Below are 25,156 nucleotides of genomic sequence, written 5' to 3' on the forward strand. Positions count from 1 at the left end.
AAGTACATGTCCTTGTACAGAGAAGGCTGCTTTGTGGCAGGGTGGTAGCCTGCATGTAGGCTGCTCTGCTGATGGTTGGAGTGTTGCTTCTGTGATAGTGCAGTACGTGGAGGTGTCCCTGCACTCCTTTAGAGACAGTGTGTGCTGTGTTTGCCAGGTGAAGGTGGAGCAGATGGCTATGGAGCTCCGGTTGACACCGCTGACTGTGCTGCTGCGCTCAGTCCTGGATCAGCTACAGGAGAAGGACCCTGCAAAGATCTTTGCCCAGCCCGTGAGTCTCAAGGAGGTACGTGTTGCTGTGTTGCTGTGGCTCACTGTTCTGTCTGTGTGGTTGGATCTATACTGCCGCTTGGTTAGGAAGCATGGAACTAGGAGAGCAGGCTACCCTTCTTAATTCTCCTTATTATTTAGTGTTTAATGAATAGTATTAAAAGTGCCTAGGTGAAAATTTCTAATCAGAACTTAGCTATTGGTGATGCTAGGCCTGCTGGTACCCATCGATGTACTTTCAGTTAAAGGAAGTAGGAGGGCACCCACAGTGATTGGGCTTAGTGTTATCTTGGAGGTGGGGGGAGGGACATATCTTTTATGTAATTTATAGAAAGCATGAAATAATTTTCTATTTTTCTTTGGTTTGTAAATGTTTGTTTTCCTTCCTAAAATTAGGTACCAGATTATTTGGATCACATTAAACATCCCATGGACTTTGCTACAATGAGGAAACGACTAGAAGCTCAAGGGTATAAAAACCTCCATGCGTTTGAGGAGGATTTTAATCTCATTATAGATAACTGCATGAAGTACAATGCCAAGGACACCGTGTTTTATAGAGCTGCTGTGAGGCTGCGAGATCAGGGAGGTGTTATCTTGAGGCAGGCCCGGCGTGAGGTGGACAGCATCGGCCTGGAAGAGGCCTCGGGAATGCACCTGCCTGAGCGACCCATCGCAGCCCCTCGGCGGCCCTTCTCCTGGGAAGAGGGTAAGAACCAGCACTGTATCCAGGAGGACAGCGGATGCTTTTTATCTGACTGCGCTAAGCTTCCAGCACATAGGCAGCATGAGTGTTCCTGAGGTGCACGTACATTGTACACGCAGCATATCTCACTTGGGCCTTGTCACATTTTCACATGCCCACTTCGAGAAACAGATGTCTAGGTGATGAAGGCCGTGAAGACACACATTGATCCTGATGATCCCGAAGGGGTTGCTTCTGAGAAGGCAGCTCTTAGTCGTCATAGCTCAGCTGAGAAACAAAAGCAGGTGCTAACAGTGGCTATGCCTCTGATCTGGATGCTTGCAGGTGTTCATAGAGGGCCAGCGTCTACTTACTCCTGAGTGCTGTGGTTAAAGATGTGCACCATTACACCTGGCCTCCAAGCAAACTTCTTGCCCCATGATTGATTGTTTATTCTGTAGGTGAATGGGGCTTGGGGGAGAGGGGAATCTACCTTGGAGCATGAATTGCTTATATTCACAATTTTTAACTCAAGGTACTATGTTCCTATTCTTTCTCTTGCGATTGTCCAGGAAAATGATAGAACTATACTGATTGAGGTTTTTGTTTTCTGAATAAGTAGCTAGCTGGACACTGAGTCTGGATTCTTTGCCTTGCTTTCCCATTGAGCTATATTTGGCTTAGTGAGGTCAGGGCCCTTGAAGGCTCCCTCACTTCTGGCCTCCTGTGTATCTGGCCCAGAGAAACTATCTGTTCAGTACTCAGGCATCTGCAGGGCATACAAGATAGATACAATTATTTTCAAGATGTGGTGTAGTGCCACGCTCAAGCTAAGATGAAGTTTGCCACAAATTCAAGGCCAGTCTAGACTGTGATTTTCAGGCTTCTGTGAGTTACACCCCAAGACCCCTCCTGAAAACAAAACTGATCCAAAAAGTATAATTAGAAAGTAAACACAAGCAGGCCAAGTGTGGTTTAGTGGTGTTTGCGTGCACAAAGCCTTGGGTTCAAATGTCAACACAGATAAACTGGGCATGTTGATACAAAGATGAGAATTTAAAGGTCATGTTGGCCACATAGTGAATTAAGGCTAGCCTGGGTTATATAAAATAAACCTTGTTTTGACAAAAAGGTATGTATGCACACATACAGGTGACTAGATAGGTCCAGTTGGTTATGATCAAGCCATCTTGTGTTGAGATGTTCACCGAATCAGGAGCTGAGCCTGATAGCCACCGGGATTACAGAGGGACTCAGTCCTCACATACATCCCTGTTCTTTTCTCCAGCCTGTGTGGGAGGCAAGGGTGGTGCTCCAGCCTCATCTGTGGTGGGCGTGGCTGTGCTCTGGATGGTACTGGCTGCCTTTAGAAGCAGAGGAGCCCAGTAACATCTGGGAGTCTCTGAATCCACAGCTTCTGATTCACATGCTCTGTAGGTGAGGCTTGGAGGCCTCAAAGTTTATGCTTCCAGGAAACTGACTTTGCCATTGCTAAATAAATTTCTATGCCAGGCTTTTTGCCAAAGAGGAAAGTATTACTTAAGTACAAATGTATTTCTTCCTCAGTGACTGGAGTAGAAAGAAAGGGTGATCTGTGGTAGGATGAAAACTGGATACCTCTGCCACTGTCTTGAGCCTGCTGTAACAAAGATACTTGTCTTAGGGTTTTATTGCTGTGAACAGACACCATGACCAAGGCAACTCTTAAAAGGATAACATTTAATTGGGACTGGCTTACATGTTTTGAGGTTTAGTCCATTATCAAGGCAGAAACATGGCAGCATCCAGACAGGCATGGTGCAGGAGGAGCTAAGAATTCTACATCTTCATCTGGAGCAGAGTCCTGGCTCAAAGGCCAGGAGCCCACACCTAGAAAGCCACACCTCCCATACTCCCTGGCCCCCATTAGCTTGTTCAAACATAAGTCTGTGGGGGGGCATACCAAACATAACACAATGCAAAATACATTGTCTAGCTTCAAAGGCCCTTATAGTTAAAAATCCAAAGTCTCTTCTGATATTCATCCACTCATTTAACTATAATCTGAAGGCAAGACTAGCTGGGCAAACTCCAAAACTGCCATGGCTCATGTCAAAGGTTTTCAGACCTCCAACTTCATTTTCATCTGTCCCCTAGCGACCTAAGCTCAGGTTGATCTTCACTACTGCTGCTATTCTTGATCATCCCACGGTGCTGGCATCTCCAATACACAGGGGCCTTCTGCTGCAGCTAGGCTCTCTTCATAGTGCCAGGCCTTCAGTCCTGGGCCATCAACTGCTGAGGCTGCATCTCCACCCATGGCCTTCCATGACCTCTCACAGTGCCAAGCCTCAGATGCTCTCCTTGACCCTACATGCCTTCCATCTGGGTGACTCTTAGACATTACTAAGTACAGCTGCAGCAGGAAGTATAACCTTGGCTATCTCTGGAACATAGTTTCTTTGTGCTCTCAGAGTTCATCTTAGTGATGATGGTCTTTTTTAAAGGTTTATTTATATGATTACACTATAGCTCTCTTCAGACATACCAGAACATTACTGGGTTCCTGTTACCAATGGTTGTGAGCTACATGTGGTTGCTGGGGATTGAATTCAGGACCTGTAGAAGAGAGTTAGCCCCTGAGCCATCTCCCCAGCCCTGCTGGTCTCTTAATCACCATTAATTTCTTGGCTCCAGCTAACCAGCACCAATTGTCCCAGTAATCTCTACTATAAAGTCAGAGACACATGACCAAAGCTGCAGAGGAGTTCTCTGCTGGAGCATGGCCCCCTTGTTTTATCACACTATCACTAGCTTCCTGTTTTCCAACTCCTCCACTGCCTAAACTTGTCTGTCCTGGATCTTGCTCTACAGACTGACTTTGAGATATGCATGCCTGACTCCAGGGGATTAAAGGTGTGTACCACCAAGCCTGGACTTTGCACTAACAACTGGCCTTGAATTAAATCTGCTAGCCTTTGCCTCCTGGGATTAAAGGCATCTGGATCAAAATTTAGCTGGGTGGGATCTTGCCCCAAGGTCAGCATGCCCTTAATTCAATTTAATGTCTTTGAACTTTGGTATTTAGCTCCCTTCCACTTCCTTGTTTTCTTTCTAACCTTGCTTATTCAACACATTCTCTTTGAGGATAATAGAGAATGGGCGTTTCTGAGGCTTCCTTTGTCATTGCAATTAATCTGAATCTCTTCACCTTAGCCTCAGGCAGACTCTTAATATGAGTGCAAAAAGCAGCCATTTTTTAAACTAAAAAACAGTCTCTAGGTCACATCTTGGACCAGGTCTACACAATTCAAATCACTCATAGCGACAAAAGTTTTCCCATATTTCTACCAGGATGGCCCAGTTAGCCCCACTTGAAACATTCCATGCTTTCCAAAGTCCCCAAATCCATATTCTTCCAATGAAAAACATGGTCCCATCACAGCAATGCCCCAGTCTTTGGTACCAGCATCTTTGGGTTTTACTGCTGTGAATAGACACCATGATCAAGGCAGCCCCTTTTTTTATTTTTTATTTTAGTACAGAATAGTTTATTCAAGTCATGGGGGTTGGTTAAGAGGGTAGTAAAGGTGGAGAGAGAAGGGGAGAGTAGAGAAGTAGAGGCCGGCCATGTGGAGCTGTGGAGATGGAGCACGTGGAGATGGGAAGGGAATGGGGGAGAGCAAGAGCACAAGAGAGCAGGTCCAAGGCATCTCTTATAAGGACAACATTTAGTTGGGGCTGGCTTACTGGTTCCGAAGTTCAGTCCATTATTATGAAGTCAGGAGCATGGCAGTGTTCAATCAGGCATGCATGGTACAGGAGGAGCCGAGAGTTCTTCATCTTTGTCTGGAGGCTGCTCTTTGTCTGAATACTGGCTTCCAGGCAGCTAGGAGCCCACACCCACAAGGCTACGCCTACTCCAACAGAGCCATACATACCTCCTACAATGCCACTCACTAAGCCAAGCCAATACAAACCACAGCACTGGTCCTGTTGTAAAAGAAGCAGACAAGCCGGGCATTGCAGATATAGCTCTCAGATTGCAAGTTTGAGGCCAGCCTTGGCTATATATATGAGACCCTGTCTCAGCAAGCAAAGAACAAAAAGAAACCTTGAAAAGTTGTGTTGTTGATCAATTTATATTTATTTTTGGTGCTTCAAATGAAAAGAGTTTTGTTTACGTTTGAGGTGTTAACTTTTAAGATTTTGTTAGAAATAGTGTGACTATAAGCCTTGAGTTAGCCACTTGGGCAATTTTTGTTCATGTCCCAGTACTAGTTAGTGCTCTTCTTTAGACACGGCACTCATAGGCTGGCTGCCAGGTCTGGGCAGGTCTCCTTTATGCTGTCTCTCTGTAGTTCCTAGAATTTGCAAAAACCTGTGGAGTCTGCAGCCTAGTGTCCTTGGACACAGTAATGTATATACAAGTACTTAAGTGCCAGGGTGATGTCTGTGCTGTGTAAACAGTCTTTGTGAACACATTTGCACACTCTGGGTCTGTTGGCAGTCCATCTTGTGTCTATGTTGGTGGTCTCGTGCATTTCTGGTGGTTTTCATGCCCCTTACATTTTACACAGCAGGACTGAGTTGGGTTCTGTTGCAGGAGAGGCCGGACATCATGTTATCTAATCTCTTCTGCTGTGGCCACACTATCCTTTGTGCCATACTGTCTGAAGTAGTGCTTTTTTCCTCCCCGTGGCAAGAGCCTTGTCATGGGTCCAGAATCAGGGTAGAAGGAACTATGTATGCATTAAATGGTCAAATTGGAACAGTTGGGAGTCAGGGGCAGGTGGACCTCTGAGTTCAAGATCAGCCTGTTACAGAATGAGTTCTAGGACAGCCAAGGTTACCCAGAGAAAGAAAACAAAAACTGAACAAATTAACAAACGGTGAAGCTTGCCCTTTGTCTGCAGGCAGGCTAAAGAATAGTTAGGATCAATGTGTTATTCTTAGAGGTGCCCAAGAACCAGGTGGCTGATGGTGTATGTTTTTTGGTTCAGTGGACAGGTTGCTAGACCCAGCCAACAGGACCCACATGAGCTTGGAGGAACAGCTGAGAGAACTACTGGACAAGTTGGACCTGACCTGCTCCATGAAGTCCAGCGGCTCACGGAGTAAACGGGCAAAGCTACTCAAAAAAGAGATTGCTCTTCTCCGAAACAAGCTGAGTCAGCAGCACAGCCAGTCCCCATCCACAGGGGCAGGCACAGGAGACTTTGAAGATGCTACTCCACTGGCGCCGGACACAGGGGAGGAAGGTAAGCATGATGGGGTGGGAGGACCATAGCTCGTGGACAGGCTTAAATGATATTCTGTGGTAACCATGAGCTTGTGAGTTTGGAAGGTCACAGAACTCTTAGTCACTGGATATTCCTACTAGGTTTTTATGCCCTTTGAAAGGATGTTGTGTATGTTGTATTTTGGCATTTAGTTTACAAGTTTAAAGGCCTGGAATGAGATTTTCTTTTAACTTGAGCCTGAAAGACTTTACAAGGGATAGCTTAGATTTGATACTGTGTTGAAGGTGGCTTCTGTAGTGGGAATAAGAAATATCTTAGTTGTATTTTGTAAATTGAGGGCAAAGTATTAGATGATTAGACACACTGAATTTGTTTTTACTTTGTGTGTAGGTCAGAGGACAACTAGTTCAAGTTGGTTTTTCTGGCATCTTACAGTATCTGGGGATCAAGCTAAGGTGATTAGGCCTTGTAAGCACCTCTACTCTTAAGGCTTTCAGCTGGCCTTATGATAGCTTTTTGAAAAAGAATAATTATTGCTAGAGTAAACCCAGCCCCGGGTTCTGAAGGGTGGGATGGAGACTGGAGACTGAAGTGCCTCTTAGTACAGGCCTGTCCCAGGCTCTCCTCCTCCTCAAGCCTTTCCTGTGGGTCGCCTTCTGGCAACAGTGACATCTGGGGAAAGAGTTGGGTAGCTGAGCTGTTAGACTGGAGAGGAAGGGAGGAAGGACAGAAGAGGCTATCTGCCCAATGGGTTCCACACCTGATAAGCAGGCCATTGTGTGGAGGCCTTTGTATATGGTGCATCTAATTGTGGCATGTTTAGAGAAGCGTTGCACCCTGTAATCCACTTGCTTTACTGTCACTACATTTCAGTTCCATGAAATGAAAAGAAAAATAAGACCTACTTCTGCCACTGCTAGTAGTTTGACTTAGGATCTCGCCAGGTAGTTTTTCTGCCCCATCCGAATAAGAATATGAAAATATTAACACAAGACAGGTATACCTGATCTGTATGGTGGGCTGTGTTAGTAGATGGGGCTCTGACGACATGGTTTCAGTATGCTTGTACCATCCATGTTAAATTTAGTCTTAGAATTTTGACAGTTGGAGACAATCTTCTAGCTCACTTTTCCCTTCCCTGGTTGCTTCTTGGTTATGCTAGGCAACCAGCAGAGGCTAGGGCTAACACTACTCAGCCCTGCTGGCCTTACATTCTTTCAGTGTGTCCACTTGTAAATTTCACAAACACCCCTTGCCTTGCCATTAGGTAACAAGTTTGATTTTATTTTTCAGTGTGTAACGCATTTTCTCCTCATTTTCTAAAAGTCTTAATGATCTGCACATGGCAATTTTCTGTCTCTGGTGGGGCTCGATGCTTTTTTTAAGGAACATTCATGGGACCTTTGACAAACAGATGCATCCAGGATACTGTTATTGTTTGCATTCTGTGGTGAGTCCCATATAGTGCCATTGCCTGGTTGTCATGGGAGCCCTTTGCAGGGCTCTTCTCACTGCTGGGACTGGCTGAGTAGGACCCTTGGTCCAGCCACTCAGTGATCTGTGCACTATTCGTCCTGAAGAGTCAGCTGGGGAGAAGGCTTAAGCAGGACAGCTCACTGATACTACAGTATCTTGCTCCTGAAAGAGAAACCTAATCTCTTTCCTCACAGCTGTGTACAGGTGTGCAGAATCCCCTCCCCCCCACAAGTTCCCTCACCAGTCTGGTTTTACAGGGCTGAGGGTCTTCCTTTAGTATCTAATTTGAGGAAGAGCTGATCTGTACTTCCATGTACATAGCTTTGTACTGCTGTGGTGTTACATCAGACAGATGCTAGGATTGCTATTAGCCAGTATTTAAAATGCAGGAAAGGAGCATTTTCCTTTTAGTTGAGAGGAAAGATAAATGGAGAAGGAAGTAGCCCGACAAAAGCAGAACTGTAAAATTGCTATATGCATGTTGGGACAGAACCCTGAACTCAAGACATTCCATAGTTTAGCATATTCTTCCCAAAGAGGATGCTTTGGTTTGGTGCAGTCACATATCCCTGAGGCAGAGGCAGATAGAGCTCTATGAATTTAGAGGCCAGCCTGGTCTATAGAGAAAGTTCCAGACCAGCTAGGGCCCTGAGACCTTATGACCAATTTAAAAAAAAAAATGTTATTTTTTTGAGAATGATCATAGACTTTTCATACCTAGGAACACATATCTTAATATAAAATAAGCAGTTTTACTTAAATTATAATTAAAACAACATTTTTGTGTATTGTAACATTTAGGGTGTTTGCATTAGAGGAAACATCCCCAAAAGGCTGATATCTGAGGAACAAAATATGTCCTAGCTATCTTGGGACAGTGAATATGCCCTGATTTGCTTGTGCAGGGGGAGGGCGGAGTTGTGTGTCAAGAGGCCTTCCATGCTGACTTAAAGCTGAAGAGTTCAGTCAGTTAAAGTCTGAAGGACTCATGGAATGGGGCCTGTTCCTTCAGGGCTGGCAGAAGGGATCAGGAGTAGATTGTTGGTGGGGATGGTACAGTTTGTGTGATCTGCATGTGAAAGGGAAGAGCAGCTTTGCCTTGCTCTTTGTTGCTAAGTCTGGCAGGGAGTTTTTGAGTACTGGCGTTCATATTCATGTTTAAGTTGTGGGCATTGATTCTGGAAATTAACAGAACATGAAGTTTAAGTAACGTGCAGTTAGTGAGATGTTGAAAGTGAAAGTGTCTTACATGTATACATTAACTGCTGATGGCAGTGTTAGCTGTGGACCTGGTGCTGCACAGTGGACTGGAGTGAAGGTGAAGGTCACTCATCAAGGACCCTGATAGCCTCCTCTGGTGCTGCAAAATTTCACGTGGTGAGGAGACTGAGCAGCACAGAGTTTTAGTGGTCCATGTAGCCCTGTGGCTACTGGAGATGGTGCTTCACTTGGGCCTGTACAAAGCTTTCTGAATCCACTGTGATTGGTTTTGTAACACTCAGGAGTATGCCAGTGAACTCTGGCAGTGGTTGGGAACCTAAGCTCCTCCTCAAGGGTTGCCACAGAGCAGGGAGAATGCATGGCTTGAGTGTAGAGGGGACCATAGATGAACGCCTGGCTATGCAGTCCCTCATGGACAATCAGCTTTTGATTAGACAGTGGTTTCGGGGAATGGGATGTGGTGAAGGCCTTGTGTGAAGCAACAGGCACATTCACTTGTCTTAGCAGTAGTGACTGAATGAAAGTTAAGCAGAAGGCAGAAAATGGGTCTTTGGTACCTCTTAGCCATAGAGAGAATGGATGGGAGATCTATAGTGCCTGGAGCCCTGGGTAGGAAGCCTTTGGAGCCGTTCTCTGGTGATTTTTATACTGCTTTGGGCTGCCCATTAGTCTTGGCCTTGAAGAGGCCATAGGGACTAGATTGGACATTTTGGAAGCCTCGGGACAAGATGCTTGGACTCAGGTAAATGGTATAGACCCGTGAAGGAAGAGGAGGCAGGAGGCAGACTGAAGGCCACAGTGTGAGCCAGATAGTGGTCACCCATCCCCCAGCCATGTGTTGCTCTACCAGCCTAACATACCATTCAGTGCCTTCTATTTTCATGTCTATGTACACCAAGAATGCCATGCATGGCTCTGCACTGCTCCTAATCCATCTTCTCTGTCCCTGTGTGCTTTGCGAACAATACTGCCTTTCTAAAGGTGCTAATGAGTCTAACCTAAGTGGGCAGGAAGAATTTTGTCATACCCAACATGTCAGCGATTCAGGATTCAGCATTTCCACTTTATTGGAAGTTTAATCTCCAAGTACAGAGTTTTTGCTCCTGTGGCATAAGTTTGTGTACTCCTTATCTTTTGGATAAAGCTTTTTAACTAACCAAAGACCTTAACAGGATGTTTGAGGCTGTGTTTCCACCGCTTGGTGGTGGAGTTGTCTCTTAACAGGCTCCATGTGCACAGTTAGCCCAAAGCCACCTGACTTGCCAGAGTGGCTGTTTCCATTCTAGAGTCAGTCAGCTTTGTGTTTCTGATTAGAAGGTGGAAGGAGGGCTTGGCATAGAGCCTTTGTTAATCAAGTGCACCCCCTCCTCCCGGAGACGTATTAGAGGTTTTTAAGTTGTGTAGCCTTTTACTTTCACAGTGACTTGAATGTATGGTGACAGTGTAAATGTTTTCTGGGAAATTTGTAGTTAGAATAAAATAGAAACCATGCCTAGTGATAACACATGGATGCTGCTTTGGAATGTTGAAAATGATGCTCTTGAATTTTCTATCATGTCTGTAGTGAGAATCTCAGAAAGAACCCTTAGCAGTTTAGCCCAGCAGGGCCTAACCTTACATGATTGGCTTTATGCTCTTGTTGCATGAGCTTTTTGTGAGTGAGGACAGGAAACTATTTCTCCCTGGGGTTGAATTTAATGATTAAGATGTCAGGTCTACATTGATTTTACTTTCATTTCATTGTATGAGTGTTTAGTCTCTGTAAGTGAGCCGAGTGCACATTCCTGTGCCACAGAGGCTAGAAGAGGGTGCTGGATTGTTGACAGCCACGTGGATGCTGGGAACTGAACCTATGTCCCTTGCAGGAGCCGCAAGTGCTCTTCACCACTGAGCCAGCTCTTCAGCTGTGGTAATTTGTAAATACCTTCCTAAAGAGGTTGGCATTTGGGAGTCTTCTTTTTAAAGATATGAAGGTAGAGTGGGGAACTCACTGGTCTGTGTAATCTGAGTATTTAAGGGGGTGGAAGATGATGCCGTCTCGGTTAGTCAGCCTTGAGTAGACAGTTGAGCATTTGTTCTCCTTCTATTCGACACTGTACTGCAGCATAGACTGCTGTGGGAACCTTTAAGGCTCCCTTAGTTCTGTGATTGTTTGACTGTTCTCAAGGTAAGTGAATATCGATGCAGAGATTGTCCTGAACTCAGATAAGATTTTTAATAATGCTGTGTGTTAAATGTTCTTTCACAGTTTTTTCCAGAAAGTAACTTGTGCACCTGGGCTTAGAACACCAGGCCCGAAATCTTTTGTTAGGGAGACACACAGTGTTACCTGACGGCCCCAGGCTGCGCACTGCTCAGCAGACCATTGTGTGTGATGCTGTTTCCTTAATTGAATTAGTGTTTTGGTGGACTTCACATTTATATAAGTTTTATAATAGATTTTATAATCTTCAGTTTTCAAAATCACTTTATTTATAATTTTTTCAGGAGATAAATCTCCCCCTAAACTTGAACCATCAGATGCATTACCTCTTCCTTCAAACTCGGAGACTAATTCAGAACCACCAACCCTCAAACCAGTAGAACTCAACCCCGAGCAGAGTAAACTATTCAAAAGAGTCACATTTGATAATGAATCACATAGCACTTGCACTCAGAGCGCACTGGTAAGCGGACACCCTCCAGAGCCCACCCTCGCCAGTAGTGGCGATGTGCCGGCGGCGGCGGCCTCCGCAGTGGCGGAGCCATCAAGCGATGTAAACAGACGCACTTCTGTTCTCTTCTGCAAATCGAAAAGTGTAAGCCCCCCAAAGTCTGCCAAGAACACTGAAACCCAGCCAACTTCTCCTCAGCTAGGGACCAAAACCTTTTTGTCTGTAGTCCTTCCGAGGTTGGAGACTCTACTGCAGCCAAGGAAAAGGTCGAGGAGCACATGTGGAGACTCGGAAGTGGAGGAGGAGTCCCCGGGAAAGCGCCTGGATACAGGTAAATGTCAGGGGCAGCACTCTCAGGGAACCCTTGATATAAAACCATGGTGCTGAGCTTTTGTTTTTGCAGCTTCCTCTCAGTTCTAAAGCTGTAAATGGTTTTCAAGCAGTGACCATTCAGCCTCTTGGCAGCCCAGCTGCTGGCCATACAGCAGTGGGCATGGCTGGCCCCACCCCTCCTTTGTTCCTTTTCTTCTTTTCTGTGGTTTTTCACATATTGACTTGAAATGTAGTTTGATTGAGTACCTTGACTATTGTGTGCATGTATGTATGTGTGTAAACTGGACCTGTAAATGGCCACACTAGGTGCCTAGGGCAGGTGGGTATCTCCTAAGAGCAGTTCCCACAAACTCAGAGTCATAAATTTGAACTCGAATCTTTTCTTTACTGCTTCTTCCCCAAGCTCTCTGAAAATACTCTTGTCATCCCATTACTTGTCTTCATAATTGGCTTAAGGAATATTGCAATGTTCCCTCAATGTTTTTTTTGTATGTTTGAGTACAAGTGCACTTGATTGGTAAGTACATGTCAAGGTACATGTACTACTAATGCCTAGTAAATCTTACTCAAAATGGTTCTTTTTTACTGGTAAGCTTTTTTTCTTTTTAATGGAGGTAGTATTTTTTTTTTTTTTATCCTATATTTGCCTAGTAGTGGTAGCTCATGCCTTTAATTCTAGCAGTCGTGGGGCACAGGCCTTTCTGATTTTGAGGCCAGCATGATCTACAGAGTGAGTTCTAGGATAGCCATGGATACATATAGAGAAACCCTGTCTTAAAAAAACAAAACAAACAAAAAGCCTAAATTAGTTTGGTTGGGTACTACAGTGTGCATTTATGTGGGGTGAGGTTATGGAAATAAATCTTCAGAGACCTGGGAAGTTGATTATCTCTGGGATTTAACTCAGGTCATCAGCTTGATGACATGTGAGTTTCCACTGAGCTATTACTTAGGCCCACTATTAACCTGAGATATGTTTTATTTTCTACGAGGTTGCCACATGGAAACCCCTGTGCTGTGCTTGAAGAACCCTGGCTTGGCTTTCTCACAGCTTCCTCCCTGTCTAATTCCCAGATAAAACATAGTAGGGTAATGGGTGCTTGATTGCCAGCATCAGATGTGATGTTCAATATCTGCTTTCTGTTTGAGGCAGGTTTGCACTTTTGTGTTTGATCTTAGATACCTAGATTAATGTCTTAGTTACTTCTCTCTTGCTGTGGAGGGTCACCACGACAAAGGCAACTTATAAGAGAAATGATTGAGTTGTGGCTCGTGATTCTTGTGGGTTAGAGTTCATCCTCATCATGAGAGGGAACATGTCAGACATTTTGGCAGGCATGGTGCTAGAGAGTCAGCTGAGAGCCTACATCTGATCCATAGGCTTGGGATGGTAGAGAGGAGAGAGATCATGCAAGCAGGAGGGAACGCTAACTGGAAATGGCTTGGGTTTTGAAATCTTAAAACTGGTGACACAGCTCCTCCAATAAGGTCTTACCTCCTAATCCTTCCCAAACAGTTATACTAACTATGGACAGATATTCAGATACATGATGTGGGGGGATCGTGAGGGGGTAGTTTCATTCGGAGCACCACATTCTCATTTTTTGGGCCTCTGTGGGCTTGTGGGCTGTATCATAATGCAAAGTGTATTTAGTCCACTTTTATGAGACTCAGAAGTGTCCATAGTCTCATAACTTCACCAGATTCAAAGTCTTCTGAGACTCTTTAATAATACAGAAACAAGTCACATGCTTCCAACATACAATGGTTTAGAAAATACATTAACATTGCGAAAGGAAGGGAAGGGAACGTAGTGAGCAAACAGTAGACCACAGCAAGGCTGATGATCCCAGCAGGGCTCACTCCCCATCCTATAGCTGTGCCCAGTGTCAGAGGACTGAGACTGCAAACATCTCTCTGAACAGGTTCCATGCTCTTTGCAGCTCTCCTTGGTAGACATGCCATGACTTTGGCAACTTCAACATCTTGACGTCTCCAACACAATTTAGGCTTTACTTTGACAGCCTCCCACAGTAGCCTTTCAGCTACTTCTCCATGCTTGGAACCTGCTGCGAACCTGTTTTCAGTGGTTTTCCTTAACAGAGGAGGAAGAGTCCACAACTCCTTTATTCCTCTATTTCCCAAGACTCTTAACATCAGAACCACCAGGCTAAAGAACTATATTTGTCTGCCAGCTTGGGATGGAACTTGGCTCTGCATGAATTACGTTGGCATAAGCTTTGATTTGTTGTTGCTTTTTATGAACAGATCATTCCTTAGTGCTGTTGGTCTCACGAGGCAAGGGTTAGCAGAGCCTCCTAAGGACACCACTCCCTTTATCCCATCTCTCCTTCTCTGTCAGCACAAGCCTTGGCTCCAACATTAAATTTGGTGGTTCTCCTTAAACTCTGTATTTTGGGTCTTCTTTCTTTTTTTTCCCCCTACTTCTTCTTTTTCATTGCAGATACACCTAAGAGTAATTACTAATAACAATACAACAGAGTTCATTACGTTAGGGACCCCTCCCTCATTCTAATTTAGTTTCGGGATGATTTTTCTTGTTGTTTTTCCAAGACAGGGTTTCTCTATGTAATCTTGGCTGTCCTGGGTCTGTAGACCAGGCTGACCTGGAACTTAGAGATCTACCTGCCTCTGCCTCCCAAGTGCTGGGATTAAAGGCATGCCCTACCGCTTTGTGGCATCTCCGGCTGATTCTTAGGTTAAAGACAAAAGCATCTACAGTCTTTTATCACAAGAATAGCATTTAGTGGAGTTGCTAATGCTATTTTCCTCTGAAGCCTTGAACTGGGTCTATGTTGCCTTTAGGACTGTCTTCCAAATCTCCTATTAACGTGGTTCTTTAAGCCCCACTTAGAGTGTTCAACCATCTTTGTAGTCTAAAGTCCCAAAGTTTTCCAAAAAGCACCATGGTTAGGCCTGTCACCCCAGTACTCCCTGGTACCCGCTTCTGTCTTAGTTACCTTTCTGTTGCTGTGAAGAGTAACTCTTCATAGAGTTAGAGCCCATCACTGTCATGGTGAGTGAGAAAGGGATTGCTAGCCAATTGGGGGCTTTAGAACCTGAAAACCCATCCCCAGGGACACAGTTCCTACAACAAGGCCACACCTCTAAATGTTACCAAAAAGTTCCAACAGGGACCAAGCATTCGGATATGTGATTGAATGGGAGCCATTCTCACTCAGACCACCACACTAGGGAAATTCCCTTCGCTTCCAGGCACTCTAGCACTGGCTGTTCTCCCCTGCATGTCAGCAGGGAGCAACACAGGTCTCCTTGATGAGTGAGTTCAGTTTCCTGGAACCTTGCCAGGTGGTCCAGGTCAGAGATTTGAGAGGTAAGGCTCTTCATCTTTCTTTATCCATCTATTTGAGTTACCTGGCAGCATCATGCCTTGAAAAGCATTTCTTGTCAAAGTCAGTAAATTGTGATTTGTTTTTGTTTTGTTACCAAAACAATGTCTTCAAATTTTCTTTTGTGTGTGTGTGATACTAGGGAACATGAACACACGCATACTCAGAGACATACATATTTCTCTCTCTCTCTCTTTCTCTCTCTCTCTCTCTCTCCCTCTCCCCCTCTCCCTCTCCCTCTCCTCCCTCTTCCTCTCCCTCTCCCTCTTCCTCTCCCTCTCCCTCTCCCTCTCCCCTCTCTCCTCTCTCTCGAGATAGCCTCTTACCTCAGCCTCTGAAGAAGCCAAAATCACAGACCTGTACTAGTAGGCCCACCTGATTTAATTTTTTATTTTCCACTCAGTAATTTTATAGAAACTACTCTCAATGCTTTCTTATTTTGATGAGTTGATAATAGCACTTTAAAATCCAATAACACTTGGTTTTGATTAAGCAATCTTAATATACCACAGGAAGTAGATTGAAACTGAAGTTGTTTCAATTTTTGGGAGTCACATTTACTGAAAGATTCTGGTGTCTTTTTGAGATCTCTGAAAGTCCTTGGTCACTGACCTAGTTATGGTATTCTGTGCTCTACAGCTAGGAGATTGCTCAGTGAGTGTATCAGTACCAGGTGACTTGCGTGCACAGGATGGCTTTCTACTTCCTCAGGATTCATATCTATCAGCAACAGAAGGTTTATTGACCCTGCAAGACACTATGGAAAAAGCTTTCTCCATGTAGTTGCTGTCCAGAGCCCCTGCTGTGTCCTGGCAGTTTCTGCCAAGTAGCCTAGTCAGCCATACAGGCTCTGCAAGACCATTTGCCACCTGTGGGCTACTGATCATGAATTCATGAAATGATATGTTTGCACATTAGTTCTTTTCTGGGTTCTTAGTAATAACGGTGAGTCCCAAGGAGTCTTAAATATAGACCTTTAGTATGTGTGTCCCCAGTGCCTTTGATCCTGACTGAAATGGAGATTTCTGCTTTCTTATTCCAGAATGGCAGTAGATTTCAGTGGATGCATGATGAATTCCTAATCGCACTCCTGAGCAGCCGGGAGCCTTATTAGCACTAAGATCTGACCCTCAGGAACAGGAGGCATCCGCTGCTGCATCTGCCTGGCCCATGGTGGGCCAGGCATGGGCTGATGGGCCCATCCTGCCATCGGTGCTGGCTGTGCCTCCACTTGAGCCTTCTGGTGCTCTCTGCGCACCTGGATCTCTTGTTTCAAGTTGCAGTTCTTCGCTGTTGAGGACTTGGAGTTTCAGAACTTCTGATCTTTTCCAGGTTCATCTGGCACTGAACTTTTAGGGGAATTCTCTGGTGCTCTCCAGTGCACTGCAAGATTCCAAGTTAGATTAAGTATGGACTTACGTATTTTAAAACTGCCCACCCACAGGCCTCAGCTTGCTTGTGCCTGCGGGACAGGCAGGCCATGTGGGCAGTGCAGAGCATGGTGTGACTGCTTTGATGGTTATCATATTTTTTGAAGCTGGCTCTGTTTTGTAGATTTTTTACTCTGCCTGTTCATTTCCATCAATGGACCATCAGGCCAGGACCTGTGTCACCTCTTACTCATACTCTGTGGTGTGGAGATTCTCAATGAAATGTGTGGTGTGGTGGTGAGCAAGTGAAGTGTCTTCCATGGCCATAGACTGTTGAGGGAGAAGATGATTCCTGCCCTTGCAGTAGACTAAATGGCTTCTCACTGTTTTCCAGGTTCTCAGTTAACCACTAATGTGCCTGGGTAGCTCACTCTTTGGATCCTAATCCTTTTCTCTTAACCTCAACTTGGACTGGAGTTCTGCTAAATGGCCTCTTGGATTGCAAAGCCTTCGCTGCCTCCTTACCTTGCTCCTAGTTCTTGAGGATCACATTGGAATCATCTGCTGAGCCATCCTCTAAACAGACACTCAGAGAGCTACCCTTGGAGGACATCTGTCCTGGGCCAGCGTACCCCTCTCTATGCCCAGCAATTGAGGAGCCTGGTGCCTGAGCAGATTCTCAGTGCCTCAGGTCTTCCTGGTGCTATAGCAGAACCTGCGATAGTTTGGACTACATAATCCAACAGTTTGAGCCTCATCCTGAGCACATCCAAAACTGACGTGTGATGACTGGGGGCTCTGGTTAGGGCATCTTGGTCTAGGTGTCTGAAGGGACTGTACATACATACACACTGCCCTAATGGGCCTAAACAGAGCTCCTTACTTGGTTGTTAGCATCTTTTATTTCTTTGTTCTCTATTCGATTTCCCTTTCTCCTCTTTCAGTGTTTCTTAGATTATTAAGCATTGCTAGTCTAGTTGGTAGCTGTGCACATATCTGCTGAGTCACCTGAGAAGTCCTTCTGCCATGGCCCTTGAGAGGGCATTTTGGCCTGGCCTCTGGCCTGTTTTGGCCATATGCAGCTGTGTCTTCATAGACTGTATTCATGAAAAGCAGATTGGTGGGTAGGGTGGAATTTTTTGATGTGCTTTTATCTAAAGGAAGAAAGATGCACGCAGTGTGAAGTTGTTTTGGAGACAACAAAGTGTCTTGAGAAGACAATAGATGCTTCTGCTGCCATCCTGAGATGGTTGCTTTCCTAGCCTAAGGCACAGTGTCCAGTCTGGGACACAAGCTTGTTGCTGTGTAGTAGGTGAGAACAAGCTGGAGCTTTGGACAACATGATCCTGTGCTATTTCAAATGAGTCAGTGGACTCTGCTGAGGTATCTCAGTGGGTGCAAGATGCAAGGATGTACTCAGTGACTGCAATCTCAGGCCATGTGGGTTCTGTAGAGGGTGGAGAACCTGGTCAATATAGTTTACCAGACCCCAATATTCTCACTTGTTGCACCCTGTGAGTTCTTGACATGGTGCAGGTTGGGAGCCCAGGGTAGAAAGGAGCATGTCCCTACTTTCCCACCTTGTGCCTCTCAGCTTTGCAAGTAGACAACCTGGGACTTCTCCCTAGCCCGTGGGTGAGAACTAGAGACATCAGCACCTCAGGGGACCCTTTATTGGCCACTCTATGTACTCCAGTTGTGCTGTAGAAGACCTGGGCCAAGGGGGAGCTTTTAGGATGCTGTGGTAGTTAAAAGGCTGGGGCTGGGCCTATACCTTGGGGCATAGTTACAATGGTGCTTTTGTGGGTTCCTCTGAGCCTGGGTAAGGTGTTTGAACTCTGCCTTAGTCTTTTGGAGACCTCAGGACCGTTTTCGACATATGCGTGGCATTGATATATGCATGGGCTTGTTGGGTTTGTGTAGGAGCCATCTCATCTTTTTGTTTTGGTTGTCAAGAGTGGCAGGCATGTGTGTGATCTTCTACAATAAACTCCAGTGCTAGGAGGGCACTCTGCTGTCCTTCCTGCAGTGAATGGGAGAGTCATTGTAGTGGATTACAAAGAGCAAGGCCGAGATGGCTCATTGCCTGTCTTTGGATCAAATCCATGTCTTCTTCAGACAGTGGCTGCAAGAGTTTTTCAAGCTTGTGTCTCTGGTCCATGTTGCTTCTTAGGGCATGAGGGCCTTGGAAGCCCATAAGAATCTTATTGGGCTATGCAAACACCGTAGTCCTGTTTGGGCTATAGCACCCTCTGAAAAGCAAGCCTGGAAAACTGCTTGGCTCAGCAGGTCCCAGGGGTCTTTTCTGGAAGCTTCTCAGATTTCACAGTGGCTCTGCCAGCTTTTCAAGGTGTTAAGTGTTTTTATGTAACCTGTGAAAACTTTCTGTAAATTTAGGAGCCCAGATGCAATGTGCCCTGGTAATTAAACACTTGGGAAAATGAGAGACACATTTAATCATATTTTTTTCCTTCTCAAAGTTATAAAGTTTCTCTTAGTTTTTCCAACACCCCCTCTCCCCCCAAGGGGCCGTTAAGGCCCTGACAAGGCACCTTGCTATGGGTAAAGCTATTGCCATCATTGTTGGGTAAACCAAGTGTATGTGTGTGAACTGTACTTCCAGCTTCTTCCCTGGGGTTTCTTCCCAGCACAGAGGTGCCAGTGATGGGGACCTGCTTGACCTTTAGGCTCTACTGACCTGCCTGCAGCTGCCCGCTCTGCCTAGTCATGGCAGATGATTGTGGCCTTGCAGTCTTCTGAGATCTTGGCTCTGCTTCTGTCCATCTCTGTGTTGACATTGCTGACCTAATCGGGTGTCCGTGTCCTTGGTGTGTATTGTACCCCCAAGGCAGCACCATGCTTGCCTGCCTCCTAAGAATTCTTGGGCCTCAGGACCTTTAGGAGAGAGGTGTGGTTTCTTCTCTGTCTAGTGTCTTCTACTTTGTCAGTGAGCAAACAAGAAGAGTCTCAAGAATTGTTCTTAGCACAAGCAGGTCCTTTTCACAGGCATGGTGTGGGAAAATGCAATGAAGACCTTGTAATCTAGACAGTCACCTGATACTTCTAAGAAAATATTTTTTAAAAACAAGCTTCATGTTTTACTTTGGAAAGTAAGTTTTTACATTTTTAAAGTTATATGGGAAAGATGGGTATATGTGAACAAAAAAGTGTTGTCTCTGCCTTTCCTGTCCATTTCCCTTTCTTAAATTGGTGCACCAGGAGGAGCCAGGCAAGCACAAGCCTGGGGACATGATCCTTCTGATTCAGGGAGGTCTGCAAGAACCATGGAGGATGGATGTGCCTTTTCCTACTTTCTAACTTAAATTGAAGACCAAACTTGCTTGTGAGAAATATAGTGGTTGCCTTGACTCAGATTTGTCTTTATTAAAATACTTTACAAATACCCAGATGATGTGGTTGTGTTTGTGCAGACTTTATACCCGATGTATACCTTGGCCGCAGGTCTCAGCTTCCTGCCAGTTTCCACATGCTCTGCTGCTTGCTGACATTGTTCAGATGAATTGGGCCCACACTTGCTAGTCCTTTTTTTTTTTTTTTTGCTGGTAGTCAGACCCAGGGCCTATATGCATGCTAGCTAGGCAGGTCCTCTGTCACTGGACTGTATTGCTGCTCCCTCCCTCCCTCCCTCCCTTGTTTTTGTTTTTAAAAACTAATTTTGTATATTAGTTCCTAAAGTTGTACATGATCAGTGTGTTTTTGTAGAGTATTGTAGTGTTCCACCATTCTAGGGTACTGAAGGGCTCTTGTCTGGACACTATGTATTCCTTGTCTTGTTGTAAGCTCACACACCTTATATTTGTGGTATGCTAACTTGGGAAGTGGTAACAGTTTGTTTTTGCGGTGCACTCATGGGACTTGTTGAGTGCTTAACTGGCGTGCACAAAACCCTGGGCTTGAGCCCCAGTACCACATGAACCAGGGATGAAGGCAAAAAGATCAGAAATTCAAGAGCAACCTGAGCTTGACAAGACCCTGTCTTATAAAAGCAAAGTTATGTGGAAAACATTGTAGTTTTTAAGGAAGAGAGAAGTATTGTAGTAAGTTGGGCTGGAGCTCTGGTATATTGTGACCGCATGTCTGTCTGCTTCTTGTGTTCCAGGTCTCACCAATGGCTTTGGGGGTACTAGAAGTGAGCAGGAGCCAGGCAGCGGCTCAGGGAGGAAAGCTGCGCCCCGACGGCGCTGTGCTTCTGAATCCAGTATTTGTTCCAGCAACAGCCCACTCTGTGACTCAAGGTAGGCCCTGTCTTCTGGAGCGGGGCCTTGGCTTTCTTCTGAAGAGCTAGAAAGACTGCCCTGGAGTTAGTTCATGTGTGTGCTCTGCCATTCAGGGACAACTTTTCATGGCATTAATTGATCTACTCAGTAGAAGTCAGAAGTTAAATCTAAGTTAGTATATAATTAAACTTTGTACCTCCCCCTCCTGAAATCTTTTCTTTTATTAAGACTGATGTGCAGTATCCTGTCCATCTGTACTATAGTGGCCATTCTGTCAGGTGGGTGAGGAGGACCCAAGTGGCTTACTTTTCTTGAGTCTCCACACCACATTGTCTCTTGGCAGCCTGGCACTTACCTGGTATAGGATGAAGCCACCACAGGCAGGGGACTCTAAACTGTAGTCTCAGTTTGACTCATCTCTGTTTTCCTCCTGAAGCTTTAGTACACCCAAGTGTGGAAGAGGAAAGCCTGCCCTTGTGCGAAGGCACACACTAGAAGACCGTAGCGAGCTGATATCTTGTATTGAAAATGGAAACTATGCCAAGGCAGCCAGGATTGCAGCTGGTAAGTTGGGATACAGACAGTGGATGGAAAGTCTTGGGGCTGTGAGTCAAGCCCCCCACATTTAAGGAACTCACCCATGGGAGGATTGCTGCATGGGGTTTCAGGTCTGTCCTGGGCTGCATTGTACTTGACTCTGGGTAGTTCCTAGTTACTGATCATCAGATTTGTCCAGGACAGTATTTGTAGAGGACATCTGCCTTATAACTGAGTGTGTCATAGCAGGGTGATCATTCCTAGCTTCAGGCTTAGTGTAAGGGAGGGGTGCCTGCTGGGCTGATCCTGTCAGTGGACCAAGCCAACTCCAGGGTATTTGCTGTTGTCTGAGGCTTGTCAGGGCAGAGACCTGAGACTGAAGGGTTGGAGACTACAGGGAACGTTCTGTGGCCATAGAGACTGCAGTGCAGTGTGATAGGAGTGCTGGAGTCCTGAGTCACGGAGAAGTTAATACATTTTGCTGCTGTGAAGTGGGGCACCATTTACCAACTGTAGACAGCGAGGGCCTGTATAAAGTGGACTCTTGAGGTGTGTCCTGGGCTGCTGGATAGACTGAGCAAGGCTCGGAAGAGCGAGGTGGCAGCAGTTTGGAGCAGGCCAGGACTTGTATTTGGCTGCTTAGTTATGTAATAGGCATCTGGTACATGTTAAGGATCTCATCTTTAGAATAGAGGTTCAAATATGGTGAGGTACAGGGGACCTAAAGTCATAGGCCTTAGAACAGGGGATGGTGGGAAGCAGGGAGGCCTTTGACAGGCCTCACTTCCACAGGAGGAATGATGAGGTGATAGAGAACTGTCCTGCTCTAGCAGCCAGAAAGCTGGGGGCTGAGAAGAATGAGTGCAGCCTTTTCCAACCACAGGATTAGTGGCTGTGCTGAGTGTGTTAGTGGTTCTCCTGCTTGGTCTGACGCTGGTGTTTCTTTTTTCTTAGAGGTGGGACAGAACAGCATGTGGATTTCCACTGATGCTGCTGCCTCCGTCCTGGAGCCCCTGAAGGTGGTATGGGCCAAGTGCAGCGGCTATCCCTCTTACCCAGCACTGGTGAGTCTTGGAGGCAGTGAGCAGGGTGTTCTGGTGAGCTGGGGTTGGGCCCCAGTGCATGCTCTGTACTTTGCAGTTCCTGGGCTGCCAAGGGTGTATGATTGTCATAGCTCTGGAGGCTGGCGTGTGAATGGCTGTGAGTGTATAAGGCATGTGGTTCTGAGTTTAAGAGTACTCTGAGTCACTGAAGCATTTCCTTGGCAGATTATTGACCCCAAGATGCCACGAGTGCCTGGCCACCACAATGGTGTCACCATCCCTGCCCCGCCCCTGGATGTGCTGAAGATCGGTGAACACATGCAGACCAAGTCTGAGGAGAAGCTATTTCTTGTTTTGTTTTTCGATAACAAGAGAAGCTGGTGAGTATGGTGTCTGGAATCTGCAGCAGGCAGAGAGCTAGGGTTCTCTTAGTCCTGGGGCTTAGCTTGACAGTTCTGTTTGTAGTCTTCTCACCCATTCTAGGGTGCCTCTCTACTCTGCTCCAGGGTTCACTGACCTATATTATGTGCACACACACATCCTGGTTTGTCCCTTATGTGCATATTTGTATATACCTGGTAGGTCACACACTTACGTTATCTTGGGCCTGTTGAGTATGTTCCAGGTTTATCTCCATAACAACTTGCATATGTTTGAGAAAGAGGGTGCAGAGAGGGGTGGCTAGGTGGAAGCCCTATCTGTGCACCTGAGCTTCCTGCATGAGGGGAGCTTGGGTTGGGCACTATCAGGTTCCTTCTTGTGCACGTGGGCTGATGGTTAGTGGGTCATACTGAGGGGTTGGCGGTTTTTATGCTCTGTCTTCTCTTTAAAAGGCAGTGGCTTCCCAAGTCCAAGATGGTTCCTCTCGGTGTCGACGAGACCATTGACAAGCTGAAAATGATGGAAGGGAGGAACTCTAGCATCCGGAAGGCTGTGCGGATTGCATTTGATCGAGCCATGAATCATCTGAGCCGGGTCCATGGGGAGCCAGCCAGTGACCTCAGTGACATTGACTGAGGTGGCTTCTAGCAAAAGGCAGTGGCCAAAGCCACAGCCAGCCAGGAGCCCTGTCCATAGTGTTGATAGCTGTATATGTTTGTATATTGTTCAGAACTTAACTTATTCTGATTTTTCTAGGCGTAGTTCTTTAATTCTCCCCCACCCGAACCTCCCCCCAGGGGAAGTTTCACTTCCAAGTTTTCCTTTGCAAGTGAGGAGGGTCTGTTCCGCAGTGTGGTGTGGGGTCCCACTGCAGGTGCCGAGTACCGAACCCTCACTTATTCTAATCTGTAGGGTTTTTTTTTTTTAAGACTTTTGAATGTTTAATAATTTTGTAGATCATGCTCTTTACACAGAGTACCGCTTATTTAATAAGACGGGATGTAAATTTACAATGACAAATGTGTATTTTAAGAAAGAAAATGACATTATTTTGAATGGTACTTTGTGCAAAGAGGGAATAAATTTATGCTGTGTGCATCACTTGCAAATCACCAAAAAATGTCCCGCCAGCTGCTGCCGGACAGGGCCGGTTCTCATCCATCTGACTGCCCTGAGTCTCCTGCTCCGCCCTGGCTCCTGCAGGCGCGCCTCCCAGCGGGTTATTTATTGTAGAAAGTGTACTCATTTGCTTTATAATGAAAAATAAATTTGCAAAGGTATATTGATATGCATTTTTATACAGGCACATAAAATTCAACTCGGTGTGGGAGCAGAATGTGTTGCGAGGTTATATACATGACAGGCCTGTGTGTACTTTGATTTTGTAACTTGTAATCTTTTGTTTACAATGAGGAGCTTTCTGTAACTTGTTTTAATTTAGAACACTTTGGTAGCAATAGACCTTTGGATACATTTTTGTATGGTACATGTGATGTATATAGAATTAGTACTTTATTTTTATTTCTAAGAGGTAAAGCATTATGTTAGGGGAAAAGGCAGGGTGGGTTTCCAAATTTGCATTTTTATATTAAAAATAAAGTGAAGATTTGGACAGTGTGGCCCTCTCATTCCTGCATCACTAGGAGGCTGGGTGAGCTGAAGCCTGAGGTACATGGGAGCACTGGGGCCTTGAGTGGGTGGTGTGACCAGGTGTGACACACTTGATCTAACAGCTGACCTGGGATGGCATTATTTATTATTTTGCCTAATCATATTTTTTATTTTAAAGCTAAATAGTTACTAAAGATTTTAAATGTTCTTTTAAGTCTACATGTTTGTAATATCTCCATAGAAACTTGAAAATAAAAAGTCTTCCTTTGGTAGTTTTTGTCCCTTGTTTGGCAGATGGTCATGTACCCAGCATCCCCTTCCAGCTCTCTGAGGAAGCCTGGGGTGGACTGAGGCAGTGGAACTGTGTGCAGACACGGTTGGCTTCCCACCTAGTCTCCTCCTGTTGGTTCTAGTTTAAGTTGTGGTTGACTTTTGCCCATGGGGTGGAGCTGGTGTATGTGTGGCCTGTGGGCGTGAGCTGCTACAGGAGTAGCTTGGTGTGGCCTGAGATTGGCAAGGACATGGCAGCTAACATGGGGTGAAGCCTGTCGTCATCCCTGCTTCCTGGGAAGCCAGGACCAGGTGTCGCACCCCCCCCCCCCCCAGCTTCCCCCTCACTCCCCCTCTGAGATTGTCTGGAGTCTCCCAAAACTGGCATTTTTTTCAGCTTTCATTCCTGTCTCCCCAACCCCCTGATCCAAATCTCATTCTGCATCCGCTCTGCTGTGCGGCCACTTACTCCAC

General features: G+C 45.6%; 1 protein-coding gene across 4 annotated transcripts in view; it reads left to right on the top strand.

Annotated features, from left to right (window-relative positions):
• The window catches only part of BRD1 (bromodomain containing 1), a 43,572-nt gene extending 18,937 nt beyond the window's left edge, over window positions 1-24,635 (top strand). Inside the window, exons 5-13 of one of the 4 annotated variants that reach the window (XM_080939294.1) lie at window positions 158-286; window positions 667-979; window positions 5,938-6,195; window positions 11,362-11,859; window positions 20,723-20,858; window positions 21,277-21,404; window positions 22,332-22,441; window positions 22,646-22,800; window positions 23,254-24,635. In XM_080939294.1, the coding sequence (XP_080795420.1) occupies window positions 158-286; window positions 667-979; window positions 5,938-6,195; window positions 11,362-11,859; window positions 20,723-20,858; window positions 21,277-21,404; window positions 22,332-22,441; window positions 22,646-22,800; window positions 23,254-23,437 (1,911 nt within the window). In that variant the 3' untranslated portion in view covers window positions 23,438-24,635. Of the gene's footprint in view, window positions 1-157; window positions 287-666; window positions 980-5,937; window positions 6,196-11,361; window positions 11,860-20,722; window positions 20,859-21,276; window positions 21,405-22,331; window positions 22,442-22,645; window positions 22,801-23,253 lie in introns of those variants that run through there. The other 3 variants (XM_080939296.1, XM_080939295.1, XR_013975579.1) reach the window with 3 other exon arrangements.
• Window positions 24,636-25,156: the final 521 nt, after the last annotated feature.

The sequence above is a fragment of the Micromys minutus genome (assembly GCF_963924665.1).
Source record: "Micromys minutus genome assembly, chromosome: 27".
NCBI lineage: Eukaryota > Metazoa > Chordata > Mammalia > Rodentia > Muridae > Micromys > Micromys minutus.